The sequence below is a fragment of the Halichoeres trimaculatus genome, unplaced genomic scaffold, assembly GCF_033239565.1.
Source record: "Halichoeres trimaculatus isolate MK-OKI-2021-1 unplaced genomic scaffold, fHalTri1.1 fHalTri1_scaffold_6, whole genome shotgun sequence".
Classification (NCBI taxonomy): Eukaryota; Metazoa; Chordata; class Actinopteri; order Labriformes; family Labridae; genus Halichoeres; species Halichoeres trimaculatus.
In genome coordinates this window covers 1,654,022-1,681,353 of record NW_027437184.1, presented here as the reverse complement: position 1 = coordinate 1,681,353, position 27,332 = coordinate 1,654,022, and the positions used below count along the sequence as shown (strand labels likewise).

Genomic DNA, 27,332 nt, shown 5'->3' with positions numbered 1-27,332 from the left:
GCTCACCATCCAACTCTCACCACAGAAAACTTGTTATTTTAACACTTATTTATCCAGAATCAGTCAGGAGAAGGAGTGATGAGCTGCAGGGGTTATAACAAAGGGAAACAATGAGAGTCTCAGATCATTTCTCTCTGCTGACGCTGAACGCTGCCTCTCACATCGACCATGAAGGTGTTAGCCAAACGCTAACCAGCAGCTTTAATATCTCCCCGTCCTGAATGGTTCCAGATGTAACTCAGAGGGTCTTCATCCAGGTTTTACAGGGATCCTGATGGAGATTTAGAGCCTGGAGCTTTGACACGTCTTTACTCTAACACTGCAGCACAGAGGGATCGGCCTCGAGCAGATTCCAGACCCTAAATCTGAGCCGCAGAGGTGGATCACATAACAGCTTTCATCACAAGACACTATCCGTGTCTGGCAGCCACTAAATTGGCCTCACAAGTCAACTCTGCACCCCGGCTCCTTAATAAACCCCGTCTGGGACTTGGACACCACCCCGTCAGAGTCTGATGTGTATCTCTGAACAAAGCTTGTTGTCACGTCTGATGTGGAGCTCGACAAAGCGTCAGGCAGAACGTGTTATCACCCAAACATCGACTCCAGAAAGCTCCTGTTTTCCCATCAGCAGTCTGCGGGTCTGTATTTAAGACTTCCACAGTTAGGAGAGGACACATGTGTTTGATCTTTTCCAATTCAAATTCAGCTCATCTCGCTCAAACTGCCAGGCATCTGTCTTAAAAATTCCTCCCCCACATCGACGCCGTGCCTTCTGGAGGCTGGATGGAGGAGATAATATGCATACAAGCCGGAGAACACAAGCGTCTCATTGTTCTCAAGGAAATCAGGGAATGAAAAATACATGTTTACTCAAAAAACTCCAGAGAATCAGAAACAGTCTAAATATATTCAAGTTAAGGTCAAATTCAGCTCTTCTCTTGGATTCATACATCCTTGTAGTTTGACATTTGTAAAGCTGAGACTAATAAGAGATTTTTTTTCCTCAGCATACCTGGGTTAAAGTCATTTAGGAGCCACAAAATCTACTTTAGCTTCACAAGGAAGACAAAGTGTTTACAGTTCTTTACACAGTGAATTTCCGGTGAACATAAAACCAGAAGTTTGTTTTTTTATATATGATATTGAACATGGGATGTCTTAGTTTTAGATTTTAAAAAAATTCAAAAATTTCATTTTGGAATTTCAAAAAATTTGCAAGTTATGGAAATGTTTGAATATTGGAAATTTATTCAAAAATTAAAAATATTTTGAAATGAAAAAAAAATGTAAAAAAAATGAATAAATAAATTCAAAATTAATTTTTAAAAAAACAAACTTTTTTGCATCAAAAAAAATAAAAGGGATGATTTTTTAAAAATTTGAAAAATGTCACAAAATAGTAAAAAAAATTGGTATGGAAAGAAATTTTAAAAAATTTATAATTTTCAAATTCCAAGAAATTTGACATTTCAAAGACAAAAACACAAATATTTTAAAATTTATAGATTTGCAAAAAAAATGAAACTTTAAAAATTGGGGGAAAAAATCACAATATTTTTTATTTAAAAAAATGAATAAATAAATAAAAACTGGAATTATAAAATTTGGAAAAAAAATTTAAATTGCAAAAATTTGCAAAACTCCCCAAAAATTGAAATTTAAAAAATGTGCAAACATTTCAAAGAACTTTGAATCAAAAAAAATAAAAAATAAATAAAATGTAATGAATTTTAAAAAATGTCAAAATTGTAATAATAATGCTTGAATTTGATAACATGTATTGATAACATCACTCAACTCATCATTTTTAGATATTTGCTCATGTCTTCCCACATATCAATCATGTATATTAATCCGTCATGTTGTCAGTTAAATGAATCCGTCCTCACAGAATTAAAATCTGTATTTTCTTCCAGATGAGTCTTTTTGTAGATGTAGTTATCTTCCCAGGGCTGTAAAACTTGAGGTTAGCCACAGGTGCATGGAAAGTGGGTGGGCTGTTGATGTTGTAGGAGGTGAAGTAGAGCGGTGGCAGGCTTTATTGACAGATGGGATGAAGATTCAGTTCAACTAAAAATTATTTATTTCAGTAATATGTTTTGAAGCTACAAGGAGCGACTGCTGCATGTTGTAGACCCTTGCTCCAGAAACTTTCTGCGGCTGAATTACAAGAAGAAAATCTTGTATTCTCCTCCCTCTGCTCGTATGAAAACGATGCAAGAAAAGGCCAGGAGTGAAAACTCTTCAACAAATTCCTCCGTCCAATCAACAGTTGCTGATGTTTTCTATCCACAAGCCTCTTATCTTTCCCGAGGGACACCTAAACAAAGAGATGAGTCCTCTGGGGAATCTGCCAAACAAATGCCCTGCAACCACTCAGTGCACAGCAGAAAGAAGAGAAAATAATTAGGCCTGCTCTATGAATCAGCTGAGGGTGCAGAGTCCCACACAAAGCATGAAATGTGAGTTAGTCTGGCCCTCGAACACTGATCGCTGAGCCTCGGGGGCTGGGATAACATTTACAGACGGCACTGACATAAGACTCTGTAACTCTACTCTACGCTCTTCATGATGACAAACACAGACATCCTCTTCACTCCTACATGCAGAGTTTGATTTCTACAGCTCACCATGTTTAGTGTTTTTCCTCTTAGCTGAAAACACAGAGCGAGGAGGACCCATGGTGAGCAGATTTTACGCTAAATTCACCAGAATTCCCTCAGAATAAGACGACTTATTAAAAACAGTCGTGCCAAGCTGAAGCTGGATGTCTGCTCAGGAAAAAACACCAGCAGATGTATGCCATACCCCGAGCATGGCACAGCCTATTAGCAAAGGAGGCAAACACCATGAAAGACGCTCTGGTTAGCCCCGAGGTCCTCATGAATATTCATCTGCACATGTACATGCAGAACACAGAGATGTCCTTTCACCATCAAAGTCAGCCTGGATTTAGACCGACTTCATTTAATTCCACAGCAGATGTGAGCGCACGGTGATGGGACAGGAAACAGACGGGCACCGAGCCAGAAATGATCAGGATGGACCAATAACAAGACAGGAAATGTTTACCTTCTGTTCTTTGTTTATTTTTAATATTTTTGGTCTAGTTTAAAAAAAAAAATCATTGTTTTTAAATGTTTCACAGAAAAAAAATCCCAGGTATCCAAAAGTTTTCTGATAAAAAAAAAAACTGAATTGCAAATATTTGAATATTTTGAAAATTTTTGAAATTTCAGTTTTTTTTGTAATTTCTGCAAATGTATTAAAAACATAAACCCAGGCTTCATAAGTACAATAAAAAAAAAGAAATTAAATTTAAAAAATATCCCAAAAATTATTAACTGGATCTTAACTTTGTTTAGATTTTTTTACACTTTGCAGTCTTTATTAAAAACTTTATTATTTAAATCTTTATTTATTTCAATCTTTATTAAAAAATAAAAAAATAAAAAAATAAAATCTTTAAAAAAATATTTCACTGGATCTTTGTTTAGAATTTTTTACACCTTGCAGTCTTTGTTAAAAATCCTTATTATTTCAATCTTTATTTATTTTAATCTTAATTAAAAATAAATTTTAAAAAAATCTTTAAAAAATATTCACTAGATCTGCACTTTGTTTAGAATTTTTTACACTTTGCAGTCCTTGTTGAAAATCTTTATTTTAATTTTTATCTTTTTAAATCTTTATTTAAAAAAATTAAATTAAAAAAAATCTTTAAAAAAAAATTTCACTGGATCTTTTTTTTTTTAAGATTTTTTTACACTTTGCAGTCTTTATAAAAAAATGTTTTTTATATTAATCTTTTTTAGAAAAATTAAAAAGTTAAATTTAAAAAATCTTTAAAAAATATTCACTATATCTTAACTTTGTTTAGAATGTTTTACACTTTGCAGTCTTTATAAAAAATCTTTATTATTTTAATTCTTTTTAAATCTTCATTCAAAATAAATTAATTGATTAATTAAAAAAAAAATCACTAGATTTTAACTTTGTTTCGAGTTTTTTACCCTTTACAGTCTTTATTGTGAAGATAAATTTGATTTTGTAGCCGCGGAAAGAGTCTAATTGAGGTGAGCTGAGGAAAGTAAAGGTTGCAGACCCCTTGGTTAGATATTTGAAGATCCTGAAAAATGGTAAACAGCTGACTGAGCCTTTGGTTCAACCTCAAAATATAATGGTTGCATTTTCATATATTGTTTGAGCTTTTAATGGAAAACTGAACCCGTTCCTGCATCTTTGGTTGTCACAGTAAATCAGAGTTCAAGAAGTCTCTTTGCTCTGACTTTGAAAAAAAAAGTTGTTTTTACTCTTCCCTTTCTCCGTCAGTCACACTCACTACATCACTTTGCAACTCAATCCTGCTGGATCCTCCACTGAACACACTCCTGCAGGATCTCCAGGCGCTCTCCAGGTGACACTGACACGTTTGGGGGTTTGTCAGTTTGACATGAACCAAGAGGAAAGAAGAAACTTGGCATTCCTCGGGACAATGACCTGATCTACGAGGGATGCTTTAGGCAAACACTGGAGACAAGTCGGTGTCATCTCCATTGTTCCAAACGGACACATGTCACGTATCAGTTACAGGAGGACAGAGCTGAAGCTGGAGGGAAACCCCTGACCAATGACATAGTGATGTGGTCACATTTCACACACACACCTAAAGCCCTGAGGACCCAAAGGGGAGCCCTGCTCTCCACCACGAGAAGTAATAAGAGTTCATTATGGAGCATTAACTGCAGGTTACGACTCAACAGCCTCCCTGATTAATGGGTACCTCAGCTCTGACTGCATGGAGCTGTTCAGCCTTTGGGTCAGGATGTTACATGATGGATTTGATGGGAAATGCTAATTTTCCTTTTCAAGTCTGAGCCAAAGAGAGGGATCAGCTTCCAGATGAAGCTGACAGGTACTATCACTGACTCTGACGAAGCTTTCAGCAAATAAAAGGCAAAAACAATCGCTGTAGGAACACGACAACAAGTGTCAGGTCCTACAAACGCAGGTTACCTAGAACTATGGCACTTTTAAAGGAAATAAGATGTCAACTTTTACAGGAAAAAGGGTACTCTGGGCCCCTATTCATGTGTGTCAGTGTCTGTGTCAGCCTCAAACCCTCTCCTCTGCCTGGATGTTGATGTTATGGTTGTTTCAGGACATTTCTGAGTTGAAAATAAGCAAGTGGAAGAAGCTAATCAGAGCGGCTACAATAGCAGACGTAGCATGGAGGAAGAAAAAAACAACCAAAGGGAAATGCAACGCCAAACAGATAAAGTTTTTTCCTTAACGAGGGTGAAGCTTGGCTCAACTTTCAGGAACTTGGAGAGCAGCACGAGACAAAGCGCAACGTTCGTTAGCTTTCTGCGCTAACCAGGTACGTGTCAAATAGCTTGATTAGCTTGTGCTAACATTTCAAGCTGAGCCAAGAAGAATTATTACAACAGAGAAATATTTTACCAAAAACAAGTTTTCTTACTTTTTGTGCGAGATTTAGAAAGTTTTATTCAAGCAGCTAAGAGTTAATGTCCATGCTAGCCGTCATAATCAACTTTCTCAAACGTATCACTTTATCAAACATTAATATTTTAATGTAAAAGTGTGTAGCTCTTTAAAACAGGGGGCTTTTATAAAACCAAGCAGACAATATCTCCAAAAATAAACAGTTGTGATTCTGAACGAGCTCCATTTGGCGTCAGGATCTCTTGTCCTGCCTGGTTTGGACAGTTTTGGACGGTTTTGGAGGCAGAGTCTCCAGGAAACTGTTCTCCAAAGATCGTCCGTCCATGTGGGTGGTATGTAAGTTAGTGAGTGCCAGCTTTGTGTGCCAAAGCTTGATAAAAGAAGAAAACTGTCAAAAAAAGCTCAAATTTGAGTTTTAATAACACTCGCAGTGATCATGTTTTATTTACATAACGAACTGCATGGCACCATATCACACGTCGAAGTTAATCCCAGCCTTTAATTGAATATCGCTCCTTCCTGTGGACTCCTGCTGCTCCAGTCAGGACTGTTGACAACAACAAAGCAAAGTAAACATTCCCAGGCTCCGTCCACTGCACCCAGAGAGAAACAGGCAGAGGAGGGGGCCTGAGAGAGGGGACGGGGGACGGGGGACACGGCTCAGAAAAGGCGGGAATGCAGCGAGCCCCATTGTGGTGTTTGATTTCTGCGTAACGTGAGCCCCGGGTTGTTGCCCCACAGCAGAATGTCCTGGCCCGATGGATTGGGCGTCAGGTGTGTGCAGCTGTTGGCTAAGCTCTGTTTGCAGACCAAAGAGGCAGACAAGTGGGAAAAGCAGGAAGGAAAGGCTTCTCAATGAAAGCAATACTGGAGGTTTTTTGTCTCTCCCAGTGGCACCGATGGGACCGCTGCCAAGGCCTGGATCCAGGCCCAAGAGAGTGCCATGTGTCCCACAGATGGGCCTTCTAAATATGAGGGGACGTCATGTACAGATGGCCAATTCTGCATGTGCAGAGTTTAGAGACAAATGGGAGAAAAATCTGCCCAAGACAGAAATACTCAAACTGAAATCCCAAAACAAAGGAATGAATAAACACACAGACTCAACGATACTGACCTCGTATGGATGGAGGAAAAATAACTTAATCAACTCAGAAAATAATTATCCTATTACATTTTTTAAACTTAACCCACATCTCATGCTCTACCATCATTTCAAAGTTACGTCACAGTCTGTTTCTGTTTCAGCCGAGGTGACAATGACAGATTGATCCCTGCGTGTCCGACAGTAATAAATCTGCTGCACGCTTTCAGAGGCGACACTATAAATTCAAACTGCTGTGCAGAGTTTTAATGCACACCCAGGGATCTCCTGGTCAAAAAGCTTTGAGGAAAGAAAAGGTGTGAAACTGTTTATGTTCCTGTGTTGGCTGATTCAGATCCCACATGGTGCAGCACACCGGCTAAAATCCAGATTTACAGACCAGAACAAAAAAACCAAACTGTGTTCATTTGTTCAGGTACTGCACGGATCTCATCTGATGCAACTTTTACTTTTAACTCTGTTTCATTTGCTCCAGCTGTAAAAGTTACTTTAGATTATTAAAAAAGAAGAAAAACATTTAACTGATTGACTGATAATCAGATAGCTCTACCCGCCTTCTGGGTATGATTTCTGACCAGTTTCTTACCATTTGTTTACAACTTTGGACCGCAAGAGACTTTTGCCTTATAAACACAAACAAACCAAGTGACAACTGCAACAATTGTATCATTTTTGCCCCTGAATCAGAACAAAACAAACGAGCCACAGGTGTGAACACGCCCTGAGACGAGTTTTTTGTTTTTGTTAAAATCGATGTAAAAAGCATAGACTTTAAATTTAATGGATGTAGTCTCCACTGTCACCCGTCTGTTTCTGAAACAGATTTTTGAAGCAGATCAGCCATCGCAGCCATATTGGAAGTGAGCTGAGCTGTGCCTCTGATTGGGCGAGCTCACAATCTTAATATCCTATAAAATGCTAAGTTAAAAAAAATTAACCCCCCCATTTGGGAAAAGTACCTTTGGTACCTGTACTCAACAGTACCAATTTTCTGTACTTTTGGGTGTTGATATGAAAAAAAAACAAAACAATTTGTTTCATAATAAAATGTTTTTTTTTTTTCAAATCAACATCTCTATTCTTGAACATATGAAGAGTTCTTTTTCAAAACGCTATAAATGCCGATATCTAAAAAAAAATGAGTTCATCATGCCGTTTTGCTGTGTACTGAACCTTTTCACTGCTCTATCATTATTTCATGTTAATTCACTTATTTTCCTTGTTGAAAATGTACTGTATGATGCAGCTTTTTCTTCAAACAAGCACCAATCCTTGTTTCTGGTCCAACCTGGTCCTGAAAATTATTGAAATGGATTTATAACGTTTTAGAAAAGAACTCTCCATATAACCTTATAGTTCTGTGTTCATGTTCAGCATGGATAATCACCTTCTCTTCCACTCCCTCACAGTCACAAGGATGCATTCAGGTACCTAAACATAGTACCTTTTGAGTTTTCGGGAAGAAGTACCCAGTACTTTTGACAGAATTTGGTCGGTACCTAAAAAAGTACCTAATGTAGTACCCATCCCTACCCCCTGTACAGTGTGTGCCAACAATGGAAGTAGTGATTCAGACAGGAGGTGTTTTATGAAGCTCCAGCTGTAAATAGGTTTATTTCTGCTGTGAAAACAGCTTTTTTTGTCTTGGTGTGTTTGTGACTTCTGCTACTTCAGATCCAGCCTCAAGCAGACGTTGGAGAAACATCAGGTTTTAGTCTTTTAATCGAGGTCTGGGCATTGACTCATGCTGATAGTCGTCTAGGGCCAGTGACCTCACGACGGTGAGTCAACAGACAACTGAGGTGGAGCTACGATGCTAATTTAAGCTAATGATGGTCAATGCAGAAGAGATGTACAACCGTCAGGCTTCAAAATATGGAGTTACTAGGGATGGGTACCAAACTAGGTTTGGTACCAACCAAATTCTGTCAGAAGTACCAGGTACCGATTCATGTAAAATCAAAAGGTACCATGTTTAGGTACCTGAACGCATCCTTGTGACTGTGAGGGAGTGGAAGAGTAGGAGATTTTCCTACTGAACATGAACGCAGCATTGCAAGTTTATATATTGAGGGATAAATATGTCAAATTAAAAAGAATTTTAATTTTATTATTAAACAAATTTCTATTTTTTAACACATCAACACACAAAAGTACTCAAAATTGGTACTGTTGAGTACCGATACTGATTGGTACAGGGAATCGTTACCGTATCGTCTCAAATGTGAAAGGTTCCCATCCCTAGGGGTCAAAGAATGAAATGTCTGAAGATCACACGGCCAATGCCCAATCTTGGTCCATGCTGGGACTTGAACCCTCCAGTTACAAACCAAAGTCCCTATGAACTGAGCGATTACCGCCCCAGTGGCGCCCTCCACACTTCATAAATAAAGTCTGATTGATTGATCGGCTGATTGCCAACCAGCAGAGATAATAAAGTTTTGTCCACGTCTTTCTGCCACGTCTCTCCTTCAAAGAAACCACATTCTGGATGATTTGTGCAAATGTGATGAAGTTATAAGATGGATTTCAGCCACCAGGAAGGGCTGTGTTACCGCTCTAACGCTGTAAACGATTCCTTTGATTACAAATGACAAACTACTCTGACTGTGTTTACACGGCTGGAGCAGAAACTGACTCTAACTGTGCGAGAAAGACACCTCTCCATCCGTCACACCGCTCCTAAAATACTGTACACAGAATAATCAATCCAGAGCAGGCAGTGCAGCCAAATCCAATATTTGGGATTCAAAGAGGCTTTTGAGAAAGACGCCTCTCAGCGCTCTCCCAGCACGATGAGACAAACACAGGAGTGGACGCCTGCAGCTCTATCACCATGCTTTAAAAATAAATACAACAAAAAGAGTGGTGCAGGAGACATCACCAGTGTTTCTGACACTGAGAGAGATAAAAAAATGAATCCTGCTCTGGCTTCACTCCAGGACAAGTTTCTTATCTGGTGCACACACATGGATGCTCCTCTGTCTCGTATGTAACTCCCAGCATTCCTCCACTTGATTAAATTTGCTTTAACAACCTCTTAAAGTCTCCTGGTTCACTGTGTAGCTCTTTTCTCTGCGCTGAGTGATAAAGCTTTGGATAACACACCATCAGCTCTGGTTCGGACGGTTCCTGTGCTCTGGAAAGGTAGTCGATAGCAGAGAAATCCCCTCCCAGAAGGAGAAGGGATCAAACTACAAGAGGCAGCTGCTGGATGTAAAATCCCACTCAAACATCAACGATCCACTGACTGCTCAGATACTCCACACATGCCAGACCAGGCTCTCAGAAACCTTCAGCGCAGGCTTAGGGGGATGTGAGCTCTGCTTCTGCCGGCTAAACAGTCAGAGCTTTGATTTTCTCAAACATGTTTTGGATGTTCGGAGCACGCTCAGAGCACGCTCAGGCTTTCAAAGCAGAGACGGGAACAAACAGAGACTTTCAGAGTGATTTCAGCAGAAAAACAGCAGGTTTGGATGATCTGGTTTCTTCATCTACGGCCTCGGTTTCAATGAATAAGGAAGGAAAACAAAAGCTGTTCATGTCTCCACGGTATCTTCATAGAGATGTCTCCCAGTTTCAACATGTGGCAAGTTTCTCCGATCGAGTCTTTGGAGTGATCTGTCTACCCATGAATCCATTTTCCTCTGTTCACCCAGTTATTAGGGATGCATTTTTACTGTCGCTCTTTGCTACTCGATTTGAAAAGTTTCCTCTGATTCACTTATTGTTTTTTGCTGCACCACCAGTCAGGATATAAAAAGTTTACAATTAAATGCTAATGCCTGTTCATTCTGAAGCTTTGATTTGCTGCAAAACGTTTAGGTATTCTACAGTTTCAATGAATATTAACATCAGTAATTCCAGACAGTATTTTTTTAGCTTTTACCCAAAACATTACCAGACTTGTCTCAAAATAAGGCATGTAGGTTGTAATTTAACTCTGGTATCAGAATTGGTATTGGTCTACACCACAGACTGTGTAAAACATGGACATAGACTCCTTGAAGTCACCCGTCTGTGTCTGAAACAGGTTTTTGAAGCAGATCAGCTATCGCGGCCATATTGGTAGTAGCAAGGGATTCACGTACAGCTATAGGGAGCCTATCGGTCACATGACCCGAGCTGTGCCTCTGATTGGAGGCCTCTGATATCCTCTGAACAGCCTAGTTAAAAAAAAAATATCAAAAACAGGTTTTTGAAGCAGATCAGCTATCGCAGCCATATTGGTAGTGGCAAGGGATTTGCGTACAGCTATAGGGCGCCTGTCGGTCACGTGACCTGAGCTGTGCCTCTGATTGGAGACCTATGATATCCTCTGAACTGCAAAAGAATAAAATAAAAACAACCCCCCTCCACAGTATGTGCAGATAGTAAAATTAGCGACTCAGACAGGAAAAGTTGTCGGTTGCCACTTGGTTGAACCCCAAAGCCCAGGTGTTGGTATCAGAGCCAGAAAGGGTGGATCCGTGTGTCCCTACCAGTTATCCCTCTCCCCATTTCCCAGGCTCCTCCTGGGGGATCCTGAGGTATTCACACTCCAGATAAGATCAGTAATCCCACTTAAGTATTCGAGGTCTTCACATAGCCCCCTACCAGCTGCACACGTCTCAAAACACTCTGAAAGAACTAGCTTGACAGTTTCACAAAAGATGCCAACCCTGGTCTCTGATTCTGGCGTCCAGCAGACGCTCTCCAAAGCATCAGCCCTGATGAGCCTGGGCCATTAATGAAAGTGATGCTGGGGTTAATTCAGCAGTCTCTGATTGTCCACCGTGCTGACATACATGCTGGCTGAATTAGCTTACATATGCCTGATGCTACAGCAAAGCAGTATTTGACTTCCTCTGGGATCAAACAGCGCACTCTCTTTAATGAAAACAACGAGCCAATACATTAGATTACATGGCTGTCAGAGCCGGCTATCACTCAGCCGAGAGCACTAATCCCACACCAACAACTGCAGCCAACAGCTGCACACTTCCTGCTGCACGCAGACGGCTCAGCAGCAGCAGCAGCAGGGCGAAGGCTTTCCCCGGCGACCAGCCACGGACACGCATGAAGACGAGGTCAGGGAGACCAGCCACTATTTACACCGACTCACTGGGAAACCTCCTGACTCAGCTCAGACAACAACTTTCCTTTTAGACCAAATCTTACTCCACGGTTTGGATCGTCTCTGTTATTAAAGTCACCTTTCTTCAGGAGCCAGCGTTATTTACAGCCCAACTCTGTCCTCTCTGTAACTGTACTAATTAACAGAGATGTATTTCCCTCTCTTGAGGTCAAAACCTATTTGAATATATCTGAGTTATGAGATGATCAGTTTGAGTTATACCTTATTGTTTACAATCCAATCCTCGTAAATCAATAAATCAATAAAAACAATCGCCATGAGTAAATCGTTTGATGCTGAAATGCATCTCAAGGTCACACACTCCTGTTTTAAAACCTTAAGACTTTTGAGTCATATTATTTTATAAAATACATTAAAATATTGATAATTGAGACTTTTCGATGAGGCCGACAGACTTACAACAGCTGGACGATTTGATTGGGCGATTAAAGCCGTAAAACTATAGTTATTGGCTGGAGTTTTGCCAATTAAACGCTGTTTTAGTCTTACTTTCTCATAAAACAGTAAATGCTGTTAAGTATTAGAGTTCACTCCATTGAGCGCTGACTCCATTCAACATCACAGGAGTGGGCGGAGCTTGTCGACAGGTAACTTTATCACTACGATGTGAAACTAACAGCGAAACTCGACTCTCTTTTCCGTGTGTCATGACGAGTGACATGGGCTTTGTTGCGCTGGTCATGCTTTCCATCTACGTTACATTGCTAACGTTATGCTAACCTAGCTTAAATTCCTGCCTGTCTGTAAAACTGAACACAAAGAAATGTACATTACCCTCTCACAACAACTTCCTATTCAATACATTCAACATGTTAGACAACTCCTTATAAACCAAAAACAATATAAAAACCCTAGTGCTAGCTTGATGCTAAAGTATATAGAAAACTGCATTAACATGCTCTCAGTTAGCTTACATTAATATCATTCCAGTTTTAAAACAGAATTTCACCTTTCATCTCAGAAATACATCACAGTTACTCTGTAAACATTACTGAAAACTCCAAATGTCAAATGCTAACAGCTTAATGTTTTTTGAACAAGATGGAAGAAAACTACGGTAAGCTCAAGGTTCCGAACAACTCAAAACATTGCTATGATGTGTTTAACAGTGAAATAATGAAGAACAAAGTAATTTGCATCTTTTTTGTAAACATTAAAGGTCCCATATTACGCAGCACTCCTCTCTCTCCAGCAGCAAGGAGAAGAATGCCAAAGTTGAAGAGCCATCACTGCTCTGTTTTTGGCTGTAAACAGCCACATAGCTCCATGCTCAAGCTTCCCATCTCAGAAGAAGACAGACTAAGTGTCTAGAGTTCATTTATCAGGAAATGTTCCAGCTACACTCAGTAAAACTGTGCATGTGTGTGCTAGTCACTTCACGGCCGACTGCTTTTCCAACTTTGGACAGTCCAACAGAGGGCTAGCCAATAGACTGGTCCTGAATCCAGGCGCATTACCAACCATCCTCCAACAAACCTGGGACCCTGGAAATGTGAGTATTTTAAATGCTGTGTGCTGTGGAGCAGATGGAAGAGCTTTTCCTCAGTGTCCCCCCTGTCTCTGTGTTAGCTTCAGGATGCTAACTTTAGCTGCAGTTAGCCTGTTGTTTTAGCCTGTAATGTTACGGTAAACGAGCTTCTCTGTTTTCTAAACATTGTGCACTCGGAGCTCGTGGCGCCGCTCTCAGTGACGTGGAAGAGCGGGGCGGTATCAGCGGTGGCTCATTTACATATGAAGGCCACGCCCACTAAATCAGAGCGTTCTGAACAGAGGGGCTATGAGAGCCTGGAAACAATGCTGCTGTGCTTGATTTATTGGCTTTTTGGACCAAAACATGTTACAACCATTTAATGAAGACATCAATGATCCAGATTAAACTGCAGGAAAGGAGCAGGAGATGGGACCTTTTATTCATCATAGATTCATATAATTATATATTGTATATTATACAAATGTTGAAATCAGCATCAGACTCAAAAAACCCATATACATCAAGCCCACAACCTCAATAAAACGCCCATTTCAGCCTGATTAACAATAATTTCACTATGTCAAATAAAACAGAGCAGGAAGCTTGTATTAAAAAGTTCAAACTTTATCTCATTTACCCTGGAAAACAAATCTGCTGCTGATGATTTATTAAGAAATCAATCTAAGAGTCAGAAACTCACTTTCTTTACTCCAACAAAAACCGCTTTGGCCTTTTCGATGGATAAATCACTTTAATGTTAAATCCATTACAGCACATGATGTTTCTTAATCTACTCTGCCAATCAACTCCTAAATCACTCCACTAATCTGTAACAATAATGAACTCTTAGCTCTCAATTGGAGCTTATTTGACAGCGTACGACTCCTAAATCTTGACAACTTTCCTCAGAGGAGGAGGAAGTGAGTTGTTTCTTGGAGGCGACACAAAACTGAGCGGTTTGCCACAATATCCAGTGGCTCTAAAAACGTTCATCCATCTGAGAGAAAAGCTGAGGAGGGACGATGTTTCCCTCTGCATGGCCACAGACAACAAAACGTACACTGTGAGTCCACAGAAAGAGGCTTATTTCTGCACAAGTGATCCAAAAGCTGTTTGCCATGAATGAAGTCCAAACATCATGAAAATGTCAAGCAACCCGTATATCAACTCAACCCTGGTTTCTATTTCAGAGCCTGCCTGGAGGAACAGGCTCAAGTTATCAGTAAACAGGGAGCATCCTGGTATAGATGATGTATATTCACAAGAGGTGGAAAGATTTACGGCTTTAAATCAGAAAGAGGATACAACAGGCGAAGGCTTTGTTACAAGGAGACACGATCCAGCTTTAAGAGTTTGCTCTGAGGCTACGTCCAAACACAAACGGATATTTCTAGTTCTCCAGAAACAGATCTCAAAGATTCCCCTCAGTTTCTATTTTAAGCAAGAGTCCAGAAATAACTTGTTTTTTTAGTCTGTGTTAACACCAGCCGGACGACGACGAGGACGATGAGGACGATGAGAACGATTGACTCAAACCAGCTCTGGACTCTCTTTGTCTCCATGTTTCCCTCTGACACAGACTCTCATTGATGCTTCTTAATGGTTTTTAGAAAACAATGTGGCTCTTTGGCACAGACGGATCCAGCTGTGGTTTCATGGACAATACTTGTTAGCAGAAGCGATTTCACACACAGTTTTTCTTCTTTGTGATTCACTGACAGTAGTGAAAGTTCAACATCAACCAGAGCGAAAGGGAAGGAAGCCATAGGCTGGTTTATAAAAACACACTTCTGCACTGCTTCCTTCTTTACAAAGGCCTTAAAGGTACAGTACGTATCACTGCTGAGGATCTCACCCAGGGATCTGAAAGGAAACAACCTCTGAATAACAAGCTGCTGTAAAGTTTGCGTCCTGCTTCAAAGACATTGATCGTAAACCAATTAAGTTATGTCAACAAAGAGCTGTTGTAAGCTACACCTAGCTGCTACAAAGGGTCACTGTCTTTATTTGATAAGACAGCCTGAGAGAGACAGGAAAACCACAATATATCCCCTGTACGGGCAAATTAAGCTAAACCAGCACATCCTCAGTCGAGGTATTTTAAGAAAACAGAGAAAAGTCTGAAGGGAAAAGATCCCATGACTCGTAAACATGTCTTGTTGTTGCGAGCTAGCTAAGGGATGGTGAAAAACACTGAAGAAGAAAAGATTTTTACAACAAACCTGTGAAGATGTCAAAGAATAAACTGTGAAAGGAAAATCTGACTTTAGTACGACCAGAAATTGACTGTTTGATGACAGTGAAACCTGCTGTATGATGTCACCCATCTGTTCCTGTTACAGCTTTTTTAAGCCTAGTGTTGGTGGTGGCCATATTGGAAATGAGGTTTTGTTTTCTTTCAAGAGTCTTATTTCTTCTTGGCTCCTTCCTGACCATTACTATATCCGAAAAACAGCACAAGAACGTCAGCTGTTATTTATCTTAAACAGGAAGTTGAACCCCGTTTTAACCTCTAATAACTAATGAAAAAGAAACTTTTCAGGAAAAAAGGGACTAAAAACACAACACAGCCCAATAATTTCTTCAAATCACCACAATAATCTGATGTGAGAAACATTTCTACCAGGAATGACTGGGGAGACAGACTTTTTGACCTATACTGCAGCCAGCCACTAGGGGGAGCAGTTTTTGTGGTGACCTCACTCCAAGCCGAGCAAGATGACGTCCATTTTTTTAGTCTGTAGTGTGGATAGAGGAATGAGGAACTCAGACCTTAGCCGTTTATTGATCCAGGCTTTAAAAGTCACTTCTTTAGCTCGGTGTGTGGCTACAGCCTCAAGTGGACACTCAGAGAACTGCAGTTTGGCTTCATATCTCACAACTGGAGCTTGCCATTTGATCAAGCTTTAGAAAAACTATTAAAGATATATATAATTTGATAACTTTTTTTGCCTATTGTGGTAAAAAAAAACTCTGTGCTGTGCCATCAATCACACACTGAGGAGAGAAGATATCAGGCATCGGGAACTAGTTTGGATCAGGAATCGAATCTGGACTGAGCAGAATCAGTCGCCAGAGCTACATCAAATCTTGATAAAGGTATAAAAAGTAGACATGCACCAATCGATCAGTGCAGATTTCCTTAATTTTGGGGGATCGGTGATCGGCCCATCCTTACTTAAGAAACTGATCTTATAAACCTCGGGGAAGGTCTGACAGCCAGCCTTTTGTTGCTTTTTTCTCTGAGACCTAAAACTCAGGACACTTTATTGGTTGTTTAAGTTAAAACATAAAGATTTTATTGTTTCAAAGGTATTTTTCAATGATTTTCAATAAAATGAGATTGGAACATTAAATTATAAAAATAGAAAATAAAAAATCGGTATCTGCCCAAATCGGTACCGGCAGGTCAGGCTTTTTAAAGATCGATGTTCGGTGATCAGCCGGAAAATTGTGATTGGTGCACCTCTAATTAAAAGATTTATATCCCTGATTTCCCATTGATTAATTCTGGCTGTGCGACTACAGAAGTTGAACATTTATCGATGTCGAGATGACTTGGCGTTGTTGGGTAAAACAGGCAGGTTCAAGAATGGAGCAGGTATCATTCTGTGTGAAATGATTTTTTTGAAACAAGTGATTTTATTCAAAGTGTAAATGACCCAGGTATTTGTTGTTTGGTATTAGAAAACAGTAGTTGTGATATTTTCCTTAATTTTTGTTTTTTTTCCATATTGATGAAACAGAAGTGGGCTTTTATTTTGAAGGCTGAGCTCAGTGTGGGTTCACAGGAAATAAGATAAACACAATGCTAACAGGTACGTCCTGCCAGGTGGTACATAAGCAATGTTTGAGGTGAATACTTCGCCAAGCTAGTGTCCTGCTAAGCTAGGAATAAGGAACCATTTCATAGTTGTTTTGTTTTTTGTGGTGTTTGATGCTTGTTGTTGTGTCCAAGCTGCTACAGAGTAGCTTCTCTTTAGCGCGTATCTGATGCCAGCTGATGTAGCTCTGTTTGTTAGCTTGTTTGCTGTCTTAGGAGGTTCCCAGCCCGTCAACTAGGGATGCACGATATATCGGTATCAATATCGGTATCTGCCGATATTTACTCATCAGCTGACCCTGATCTTTAAAGACCCAAATTATCCTTTGATCCTCTCCATGGTCGTCTTTTTAATGATTGCGCCGATCTTTCTCTCTGAAATACCTAGACACAACATGTTAGATTGTTGTTGTTGTTGTTTTTTTGTCGTTTAACAACATTTATATCGGTAAATATCGGCTATCAGCCATAAAAACAATATTAATATTGGATATCGGCCAAAATTTTTGTATTGGTGCATCCCTACCATCAAGTCTTGTGTAATTTGAAGCATTAACAATAATCTTGGGGGGGTTTTGCTGGGTATTTTAGCAGTTATATGCGCAAATTTTTTAACCCTTATTTAATTTGAGGGGTTCGTAATTTCGACTTGTCTTGTGCTTATGTTTTGTTTTGGTCTTTGGTAATGGTTTATTTTGTTTAGTCTTGTCCTGTAGCTCTTTCTTTCTTAAAGGGAGGAAATAAAGATCTGAAAAAACACCTGTTGAAAGTTAAACCATGGTCTTATCTTGGGATGCTACACAAAGAATCCAAAAAATCAAAGGTTTATTTATTTACTTGACGACTCCCTTCAATTTGAAACAGCAACTCATACAGAACAACAAAATGATCCCAAATACACTGAGGGTTGAAAACAGTTTATGACTGCTTGACCGAAGCATGCTCAGCCTTCATGTCTACTTTCTATTCTGTAAATGTCGTCGTAAAAGCTCGGCTTGCTGCTCTGATTTACCGCAGTACCACCCTGCCCGGACCACTTTCCCATTCCTGTAACGCAGCATGAGCATCACACTGATGAACGCAGCTCTGTGAAATCAATACACATGTTTGGGTTTCTTCTCATGCTCCGGACGGCTTTGTTTCTGTGCCGGAGAAATGCTTTTAGCCATCAATCGTGTTGGAGTAAGTGCCCTTCAAGGTCCATTAGGGAAGGGGTCAGCTTTGACAGGGCTCTCTAAGAGGGACGGGTCTCTATCACCAACCAACGACATAATCCAAAAACAGACAGCTTTGCTCCATCTCCAGAGGAGGTAGACGGGAGACGAGGATTAAAACAAAGTAACCCAATTAAGACTCGGCTGATGGGGGACAAAAACAGGGATTTATGATAAAAAGAGGTTTAAGGTCAGGACGGAGTGAGTGTTGTCCTGTTGTGAGATACCATGTGGAGGAAGGTTTACATTTAATTATTTACAGTAAAGCTTACTTCAGTATTAATCCAGGAGTCAACGTGGAGTCTGTTTAAAGGGCAGGGGGCGGGGAAAGAAACACTGACATAAGATTCACGGTTCCTAATCAGCTAACAGGCTCAGGAAATCAATTCCTGCATCCCAGGCTGAAAAACTTGACTCTGGAAACATCCTGCAACGCTTTGCAGGTAACGATGAGTTTCACTGCTGTTTTGAGCTGCAGCAAAGACAGGAATGACGGCCGACAGGAGCATTGTTTGCTCAATGACACCAAAGACAATAAGTAAATAAGAGACACAAAGCAGGTTAGCAAAGTTACAGGAGCTGCTCTTCACTGATCTTTTGTCAAAACCAACTTTCCAAAATGGATTTAGTGACTGATTTACTCGCTGGTTTAACTGCTCATTGTTCAAACTGTTGCTTTGTTTATGCATTTGACACATGAGGTAAAATACAGCAAGGATAACAGGTTCCTGAAGATCAAGACTAAAGCCCCGTTTCCACCAAGCGGTCCAGTTTGGATCAGTGAAGCCTGATCCTGTATACGTTTCCACAGCCAACCGTGTCCTTCTTGGTAGGTGGCATGTTAGCTGAATGCTAATAGCCACGTCAGCTACGTAGAAGCAGCGAAGCAAAGTGTGCCCCGCTAATAAATCCAACAAAGAAGAAAAATATAACACAGTAAACAATAAGGATGGGATGATATGCTATTCTCACGATTCGATTGTATGACAATTTTTGGGGTGCCGATTTGATTTTAATTGTGATTCTTCTATTAATATGATTTTTCTTTGGCTTTTTTTTCACCAGACCATGGGAAAAACTTAATGATAACTATAACATCTATAGACACAAGCTAAGGGCTAAAACACAGGCTAAGGGCTGAAACACCAGGCTAAGGGCTGAAACACCAGGCTAAAGGCTAAGACATAAGATACAGGCTAAAACACAAGCTAAAGGCTAAAACATAGGCCAAAACATAAGCTAAGGGCTAAAACACAAGCTCAAGGCTAAAAAAGGAGCTAAGGGCTAATACACAAGCAAGAGGCTAAAACACAAGCTAAGGGCTAAAACACAGGCTAAAACATGAGCTAAGGGCTTACCACAATCTGAGGGCTAAAACACAAGCTAAGGGCTAAGACATGAGCTACAGGCTGAAACACAAGCTAAGGCTAAATCACAGGCTTAAACCTGATCTAAGGGCTAAAACACAAGCTAAAGGCTAAAACACAGGCTAAAACTTGAGCTGAGGGCTAAAACACAAGCTTAAGGCTGAAACACAAGCTAAGGCTGAAACACAAGCTAAGGCTTAAACACAAGCTAGGGCTAAAACACGAGCTAAGGCTAAAACACAGGCTAAAACTTGAGCTGAGGGCTAAAACACAGGCTTAAGGCTCAACACGAGCTAAGGCTAAAACACAAGCTAAACCCTGAGCTAAGGGCTAAACACAGGCTTAAGGCTCAACACGAGCTAAGGCTAAAACACAAGCTAGGGCTAAAACACAAGCTAAGGCTAAAACACGAGCTAAGGCTAAAACACAGGCTAAAACCTGAGCTAAGGGCTAAAACACAGGCTTAAGGCTCAACACGAGCTAAGGGATAAAAAACACACACTGAGGGCTAAAACACAGACTTAAGGCTAAAGCAAGAGCTAAGGGCTAAAACACTGGCTTAGGGCTGAAAGAAAAGCTAAAGGCTTAAAAACCAGGCCAAAGGCTAAGAGGCACTATATTCCCATAAAAAGCAAATCACATGAGTCAGAGAGAAACATTTGCCCTCTGCTGGAGAAAAGTGGGAACTCTTTTCTAATCCGGTTTATTAACAAAGACTGAAATGAAGAATTCGTTTTAAAAATTACATTTTTTGACGAAGAATCCCGATGTTCATACTGTCAAACAAAAAATCATGATATATCGTATTTCGATATTTTTCTCCCACCGCTAGTAAACAACAATCAATCACTGCAGCATTTCTGGCGCCACCTTCTGGGATAGGATCAGTTTAGTTGGCACCCCAAAAGCAGGGTCCCAAAAAGTGGAACAGTTCGCCTTGGTTGTTTGGGGATCTGTCACCACAAAATGTTTGAGTGAACTCAAGTGAACCGCTTGGTGGAAACAGGCTTATCCTTTTAATAGACTCGTTCTTTCCAGTAAACGTGAAAAACCTAGAGTTATCGGTTCGACAACGGTATGAAACAAAAACAACCAGGCAAAACTTACGATTCCTAGAGACTTAATTAGAGGATGTTTTCTATTTTTGCCTCAAGAAAATCGAGAAATTAAACACCACAGGCTGCAGAACGCCAACATGCTAGCTACTTAGCATCTGTAACCAGATGACAGAAATATAAGCAACGTGTTAGCATTTAAACTAGAAAACAAAAACAAACAGCTACTTCCAACGTTTGCAAAACATCTTCTTTTGTTCCCATCATGTTGTGAACATCACACTCTCAACTAGCGTGTGTGATGTTGTATTTAGCCTTCTGAGACCCCACCCACCCTGACAGTGCCTTCATTTGGGAGTACAGCCACGCAAAAAGCTCATACTGATGGGAAAAAAGGAAAGACAAAATAAGCTATTTTTAACTGAAACTAGTGTTTTTTCACTCGACAAGTGATTTATGTGAATAAGTTAGAACTGGAAAATTTAAAATATATGAAATAAAGTTAATACAGGAAAAAAAAAAAAAAAAACAGGTATGGGACTTACTAAAAAGATTTCTCTGATAAGATCCTCTGAGAAAATGTGCTTTTTGTTGAATGGAAGCAGCCAGAACAAACAAAGCAATATTGGCATTTGCATTACATTAAGGCAAACAATTTACGCCATTATCAATGTCTTAATGATTATTGATGTTACTCCAACACTGCTGAGCTGTTTCTCCCACAATCCCCTGACCTACCATTAGCTACACAGCCATAAACATGTTAAAAAAAATGACTTTTATATCATTTAAATTAAAAATACATCAATCAATTTTGACAGTTGAATGGATGGAAGGAGAAAAACGCCGCTGCTGTTTATAGCCCAGACAAAATCACCTCAATCCAGCTTCTTCCATCACATTAATGTCTGTCCCAAATCATTAAAACACACACAACTGAAACTCAAACCAACTTCCTTTTCTCTGGAAACAGAGACTCATGAGCTAAGTTTGGTGCTGCGGTCCCTCTGATGTTTGCAACAATACAATAAAACATGTAACAACTTCTCCAGACTGGGTGAAAAACATGCAGTAAGAAAAAAAATAACCCTTATTAACATGAAAAACAGTCTCATGCTCCGGCATGGGTGAGCTGAACTGTGCTGCTATGCTTGTGGTTAATTGGAGCGTTAACGCGTCAATTACGCAGTAATTAATTACAGCTTTAATATTTTACGACGACGGTGCATTCGACCTAAAACAGACTAAAATGGAGAATCCAGAGAAGAAAGGTGTAGAAATTTGAAGAAGTGTCCAAAATTTAATTTTTTACTCCATATTTATCGTGGTTTAAGTTCACTGTGCTCACGATAACCATGAAATTTAGCAAGAAATTCCACCGCACACGAATAAAAAACGCGTTAATTGGTGAAAACTGTGCACAAGTTTTTGTAAAACATCACTAAATGACTTTTTTCTGTCATTGTAACCAAGTTTCAGCATCCACACCGAGCACACGCGTTAGTTTCTCATTCAAACGCTCGTTTCCCTCCTCCATCAAACTTCACCGTTAAAAAAAAAGATAAAACATGGCGCGTGTCGTGCAGGTAAACTCACCGCTCACGTGCAGGAAGCAGAGATGAAGAAAGAGCGCCAGGAAGGTTTGGTGAAGGAAAGCCATGTCTTCTCTCTGCCGTATCCAGTCCCGGACTAATGTGGACCGAGGAGGTGTGCGTCGACGAGAAGTTAGCGAGCAGCCCCGGAGGAGACTGAGGAGAGGGGAGAAGGACGGAGGAGGAGGAGTGGAGGGAAGGGGAGGGGGCTCAATTAAAGTCTCAGTCTGGCTGGGGTCCTCCTCCTCCTCCTCCTCCTCCTCCTCCTTCTTCACCCATTGTGGGGCTTTTTCTGTGTGTGGTGGAAGCAGCTTATCAGTGTTTTCTTCAGCCTCAAACTCACTCTCCGTATTCACACAGGGAGTTTTTGTGTGGAAAGTCTTCAAGGTCAGGACAATAAGCCACCTTATCACGCCTGCACACCTTTTAGCCTGATTTACATGGCCCGTTGGCTGAACTCATCTCAGCTGGGACATTTTATGTGCCTTTCCACAGTTAGAGAGCGATAAATTCATTTGGACATGGGCCTGTCATTTTATTTCAGCCTAACTAACTCGGGCGTACCTGAGAGAAGTGGATGTGTTTGCTTTTTCCTCTGTTTGATACTTTCTGATAAAGGTCAGACTCAGGCTGTTTGGAGGACAGGCAGAGTGCAAAAAGATGATTTGAAGTGATTTCGCCTGGTGGTGAAACAGTTTGATGTGACTAAGACTAAATATATAAATATAAACAGATAATATTTTGGAATGTCTCAATCAGGGTTTTTTTGCCCTTGAGTCAGTATGTTGAAATGCTGACTCAGCATTTCAACATATTGTTATCCTGTGACTTTATTCCACTACTTCTTCTTCTTCTTCTTCTTATTCTTCCGTACATTTTTTGGACCTTTTCACAACCTTCAAATTTTTGATTTTCACCGTTCAACTTTTAAACTATTCAGCTTGTTTAGGACATGTGTGCTATATATCTTCACTTTCCTAACTATTTAACTTTTTGATTTATTCAACAGATGGGAAATTTCAGCTCTTTCCTTTAAATCTCCTTCAACTTTAACAAGCTCTAACTTCAGCTTACTTCCACTTACAGACTTCAATTAAACTTTAAAATGTTCAGCTATCTTTCCACTCTTCAGGTTTTTATCTGCTCTTAAACAGCTTTTACTGTTTTTGAGATTTCACTCTTCAAGCAACATAAACTTTTCCCACTTTGCCCTAAAATCGAAGCTGCTAGACCGCGGAATGTTTTCAAACAGAGTGAGAGAGGCTGCTGCAGTAAGGTTGTGCGAATCTCGATCGAATTGTCATAACTTCCAAAATCTTCACAGCAGAAAAATAAAAAGTACATTAAAACGTTCACTGAAGGCTCCTGCTTCTTACAAAGGGGGTATTTTACCAAAAAAAATGTACAGTATTGCCAAAAAACACCTCAGTGTGAGAGTAACGCCCATATCCCTGTAACCTGGAGTAATGTTAAAATCTGACCTATATTTCTCATCAACTTCATTCCTAACTACTTTTATAAATTACCCTTGTGCGGTCAGTTTTAATCCCACATTTCTGGGAAGAACAGCATCTTGTTCATCAGAGTCTCCAGATTCTCACAATGTGTTTGTTTTTCTTCTAGCCCTTAGGGTTTCAGCATAAATGCAGTTTGTTCGGACCTATGTGTAACCCAAAAATCCAGGTGAAGATCAGTGGATACAAAGGAGTTCCAAAGTTCAACTGCCGAATCGCACTCATTATGACATCATCAAGATCACCATGGTAACCACACAGCTGTGGATAATCACTGATAAGGTCTTTGAAGGACAGAGAAACACATGTTTCTTTATTATGCCTAAACAGCCAACCCAAACTGTCTTACACGAACACATACAGCCAACCCAAACACACACACACAAATACACACACACACACACACACACACACACACACACACACACACACACACACACACACACACACACACACACACACAAACATTTTACCATCATAAACAGAGACAAGGCGACAGAGGATTCAAACATGACAACCTTTCATCACACACAGCTGTTTATACTAAGTAATCAAAACATCCAGGAACAAAGACACACATGTACTTCAGTTACTTATAATACCATACCTCCCCCTTTGACTTAATCTACATGCTCCACTACTTATATAACTTTTTCCCAAACCTTATAATTCTCAAACTGCTACTTTTTCTTCTATTACTAGTGCTACATTAACCTCTGTACTGTTTTTTCCCCTATTTCTCCTACTTCTTCTCTCCATTCTACATTTTCAGCTCTGGTTTACATCTTTACCCTTTTTTCTAACCTTTAAATGATTAAACTGTATTTAAAACATTTTACCATTAAAAACAGGTCTGAAATAATCTTCTGATCCACTGCAACTCCTTCAACTTCAACTGCTTCTACCTTTTGCAGACTTTGACTTGAAACTCTGTTCACACATTAAACTGCTCCTATTCTCTTCATTTCATTTACACATTAGTCATAGATTTCTGCTTTCTTCTACATTTTTTAAGATTTCACTGTTCGATTTCTCTCTTTGTATTTACTTATTTTAACTTTGTTAGGCTGATTTAAATTTCCACTGTATCCACTTTCTTTATCCACTCATTGTCTTTTCTTCATTTCTCTCACCATTTTTTCTTTCCTTTATTTTACATTTTCAGCTTTTTCCACTTTTATTCAAACTTTTCCAGCTTCAGCATTTCAACGCATTTGCTGCAAGGAAATGCAACTTCTCTAGTTTGATTTTAGGAATCTGTAGATTCTGGGTTCCAACATATATAGATACAAAGTTACGAACCAGTTCCATTCTTACAACACATCGTAATCCGAAATTCCACACAAGTCGGATTTTTACATTTTAGCCTTTAGCTCATGTTCTAGCCTTTCCCCATGTCTTAGCCTTAAGCCTGTGTTTTAGCCTTTAACTCATGTTTTAGTGATAAGCTTCTGGGTTAGCCTTCAGTTCATGATTTAGCCTTAAGTTTATGTCTTAGCCCTTGGCTTGTGTTTCAGCCTTTGGCTCACAATTTAGCACTTAGCTTGTGTTTTAGCCCCAAGCTCATGTCTTAGCCTTTAGCCAGTTTTAGCCCCTAGCTTGTGTTTAAGCCTTAAGTTTATGTCTTAGCCCTAAGCTTGTGCTTTAGCCCTTAGCTTGTGTTGTAGCATTAGCTGATGTCTTAGCCTTAAGCCTGAGTTTTTGCCTTTGGTTTGTGTTTAGACCTTTAGCTTATGTTTTAGCCTTCAACTCATGTCTGAGCCCATAGCTTATGTTCTAGCCTCTAGCTCATGTCTTAGCCTTTAGCCTGTGTTTTAGCCTTTAGCCTCTGTCTTAGCCTTAAGCCTGTGTTTTAGCCTTTAACTTGTCTTTTAGCCCTTAGCTCATGTCTAAGCCCTTAGCTCGTGTTTTAGACTTCAGCTTATGTCTTAGCCTGTGTTTTAGCTCCTAGCTTGTGTTTTAACCCTTAGCCCATGTCTTAGCCTCTGGCCTGTGTTTTACCCTTTAACTCTTGTTTTAGCCTTAAGCTTGTCTGTTAACCCCTTAGCTCGTGTTTTAGCCTTTAGCCTATGTTTTAGCCTTAGCTCATTTTTTAGCTCGTAGCTCATGTCTGAGCCCCTAGCTTGCATTTTAGCCTTTAACTCATGTTTTAGCCTTCAGCTCATGTTTTAGCCTTTAGCTTGTGCTCTATCTCTCTCCTGTTTCTCTTTCTTCTGCTCTTCTGTCCTTTTTTTGTCTGACAGGCTCCAGTGTCCACCATCACTACAAAACTAATCACAGAAATCGTTTCCAGCAGAGAAAAACTCAGATCTCTCCTCTCTCTGAATAACTTCATCAGCCGGCGTGGTGTTGTCATAGAGACTTAGACGTGCGTAAATCAAGAGAGACTTTTTTAAGATCACTTAGAAACTCCTCACAGGGACTTTAAAGCGTACTTTTTTTCCACTTAAAAGATTTTTCCCTATTTCAAAAAACACTTGATGATGTGTTTGTCCTGTAGAGTTTTTCTCCAGTAGAGATTAGGTCTTTTCACCCACATGTTTTAAGAGACACTGAACTTTGAGGCCATGCTCCAGCTGTGGTAACATAATATATGAATCACATGTTCACTGCGTTAAACAAAACCAAGAAAGCACTTTGTAATTTACCAAAGGGCGTCATCATGAGTGCTTTATCATTTTATATAAGACGACTGTATGAGTCCTCCTTACTGGGAAGACACCCTGCCACGAGGACATTATATCACCGTTATATGCTAATATGCCCTGAAGACCGACTCTCTGACTCTCTGACTCACGTCTGTGTTTTTAGTCTCTCTAAAACAGAAACCAAAGGAGCCTCCACATCTCCAGATCTCCTGTCTCCTCCTTCAACACAACAATATTAGCTGAACATGTGCTCCCAGAGTTCACTATCACAACTTATTCCTTCAGTGAGAAACTACTCTGAGTTATCGTAAAGTGATAAATTATATCTGAGCAAGCCACCACTGAAGACGCTGGCAACCACTGCTTCACATCCAGCAGTGATAAACACCTTGGCAACAGTATATATTACTTTTTTAAACAATTCAAGTTTTGTTGCAGCTCACCCACACATTTTCCCTCCAGGAAACACTCACTGATTAATATTCCTCTCCATAAGAAACAGCCCAGACTGTGTTAGAGTCTGGACTACATGGGGAATAACGACTAAAACAGCCACATGATGTTTAAGTTTGGAGTGAGCAAAGGTTAGATAACGTGAACAGGGGTCTTTTGTTTCCATCGCTGCAGAGTCACCTTGTCCAACAGCTGCAGCTGCAGCACTTCCTGGAGTTGTCACCCAGCTGTCGGATCGCCATCATACATGAACCCACAGCTGCAGACACAGCACAGGTATTAGATACGGAGACAAAGAAAAACGTTAACATGCAGAATCCTCTGTACATGGAGGACGTGGTCAAACTGTGACGCTGGATGATTTATCTGCAGACATGCAGCAGGGAGGGAAACGAGTGCAGACTTTGATGAAAATAGTCTTACATCATCTCCAATGTGCGATAAAACAAAAGTATATATTTCATGAAGACATTTTTTGTTCTTT

General features: G+C 40.0%; 1 protein-coding gene across 2 annotated transcripts in view; it reads right to left on the bottom strand.

Moving 5' to 3' along the window:
• mcama (melanoma cell adhesion molecule a) overlaps nt 1-27,332 on the bottom strand; it is a 113,645-nt gene that overhangs the window by 59,220 nt on the left and 27,093 nt on the right. Inside the window, exon 1 of one of the 2 annotated variants that reach the window (XM_074671890.1) lies at nt 22,238-22,609. The exons of the other annotated variant lie outside the window; for it this stretch is intronic. Within the exon in view, the coding sequence (XP_074527991.1) occupies nt 22,238-22,301 (64 nt within the window). The 5' untranslated portion in view covers nt 22,302-22,609. Of the gene's footprint in view, nt 1-22,237; nt 22,610-27,332 lie in introns of those variants that run through there. 2 annotated transcript variants of the gene reach the window in all.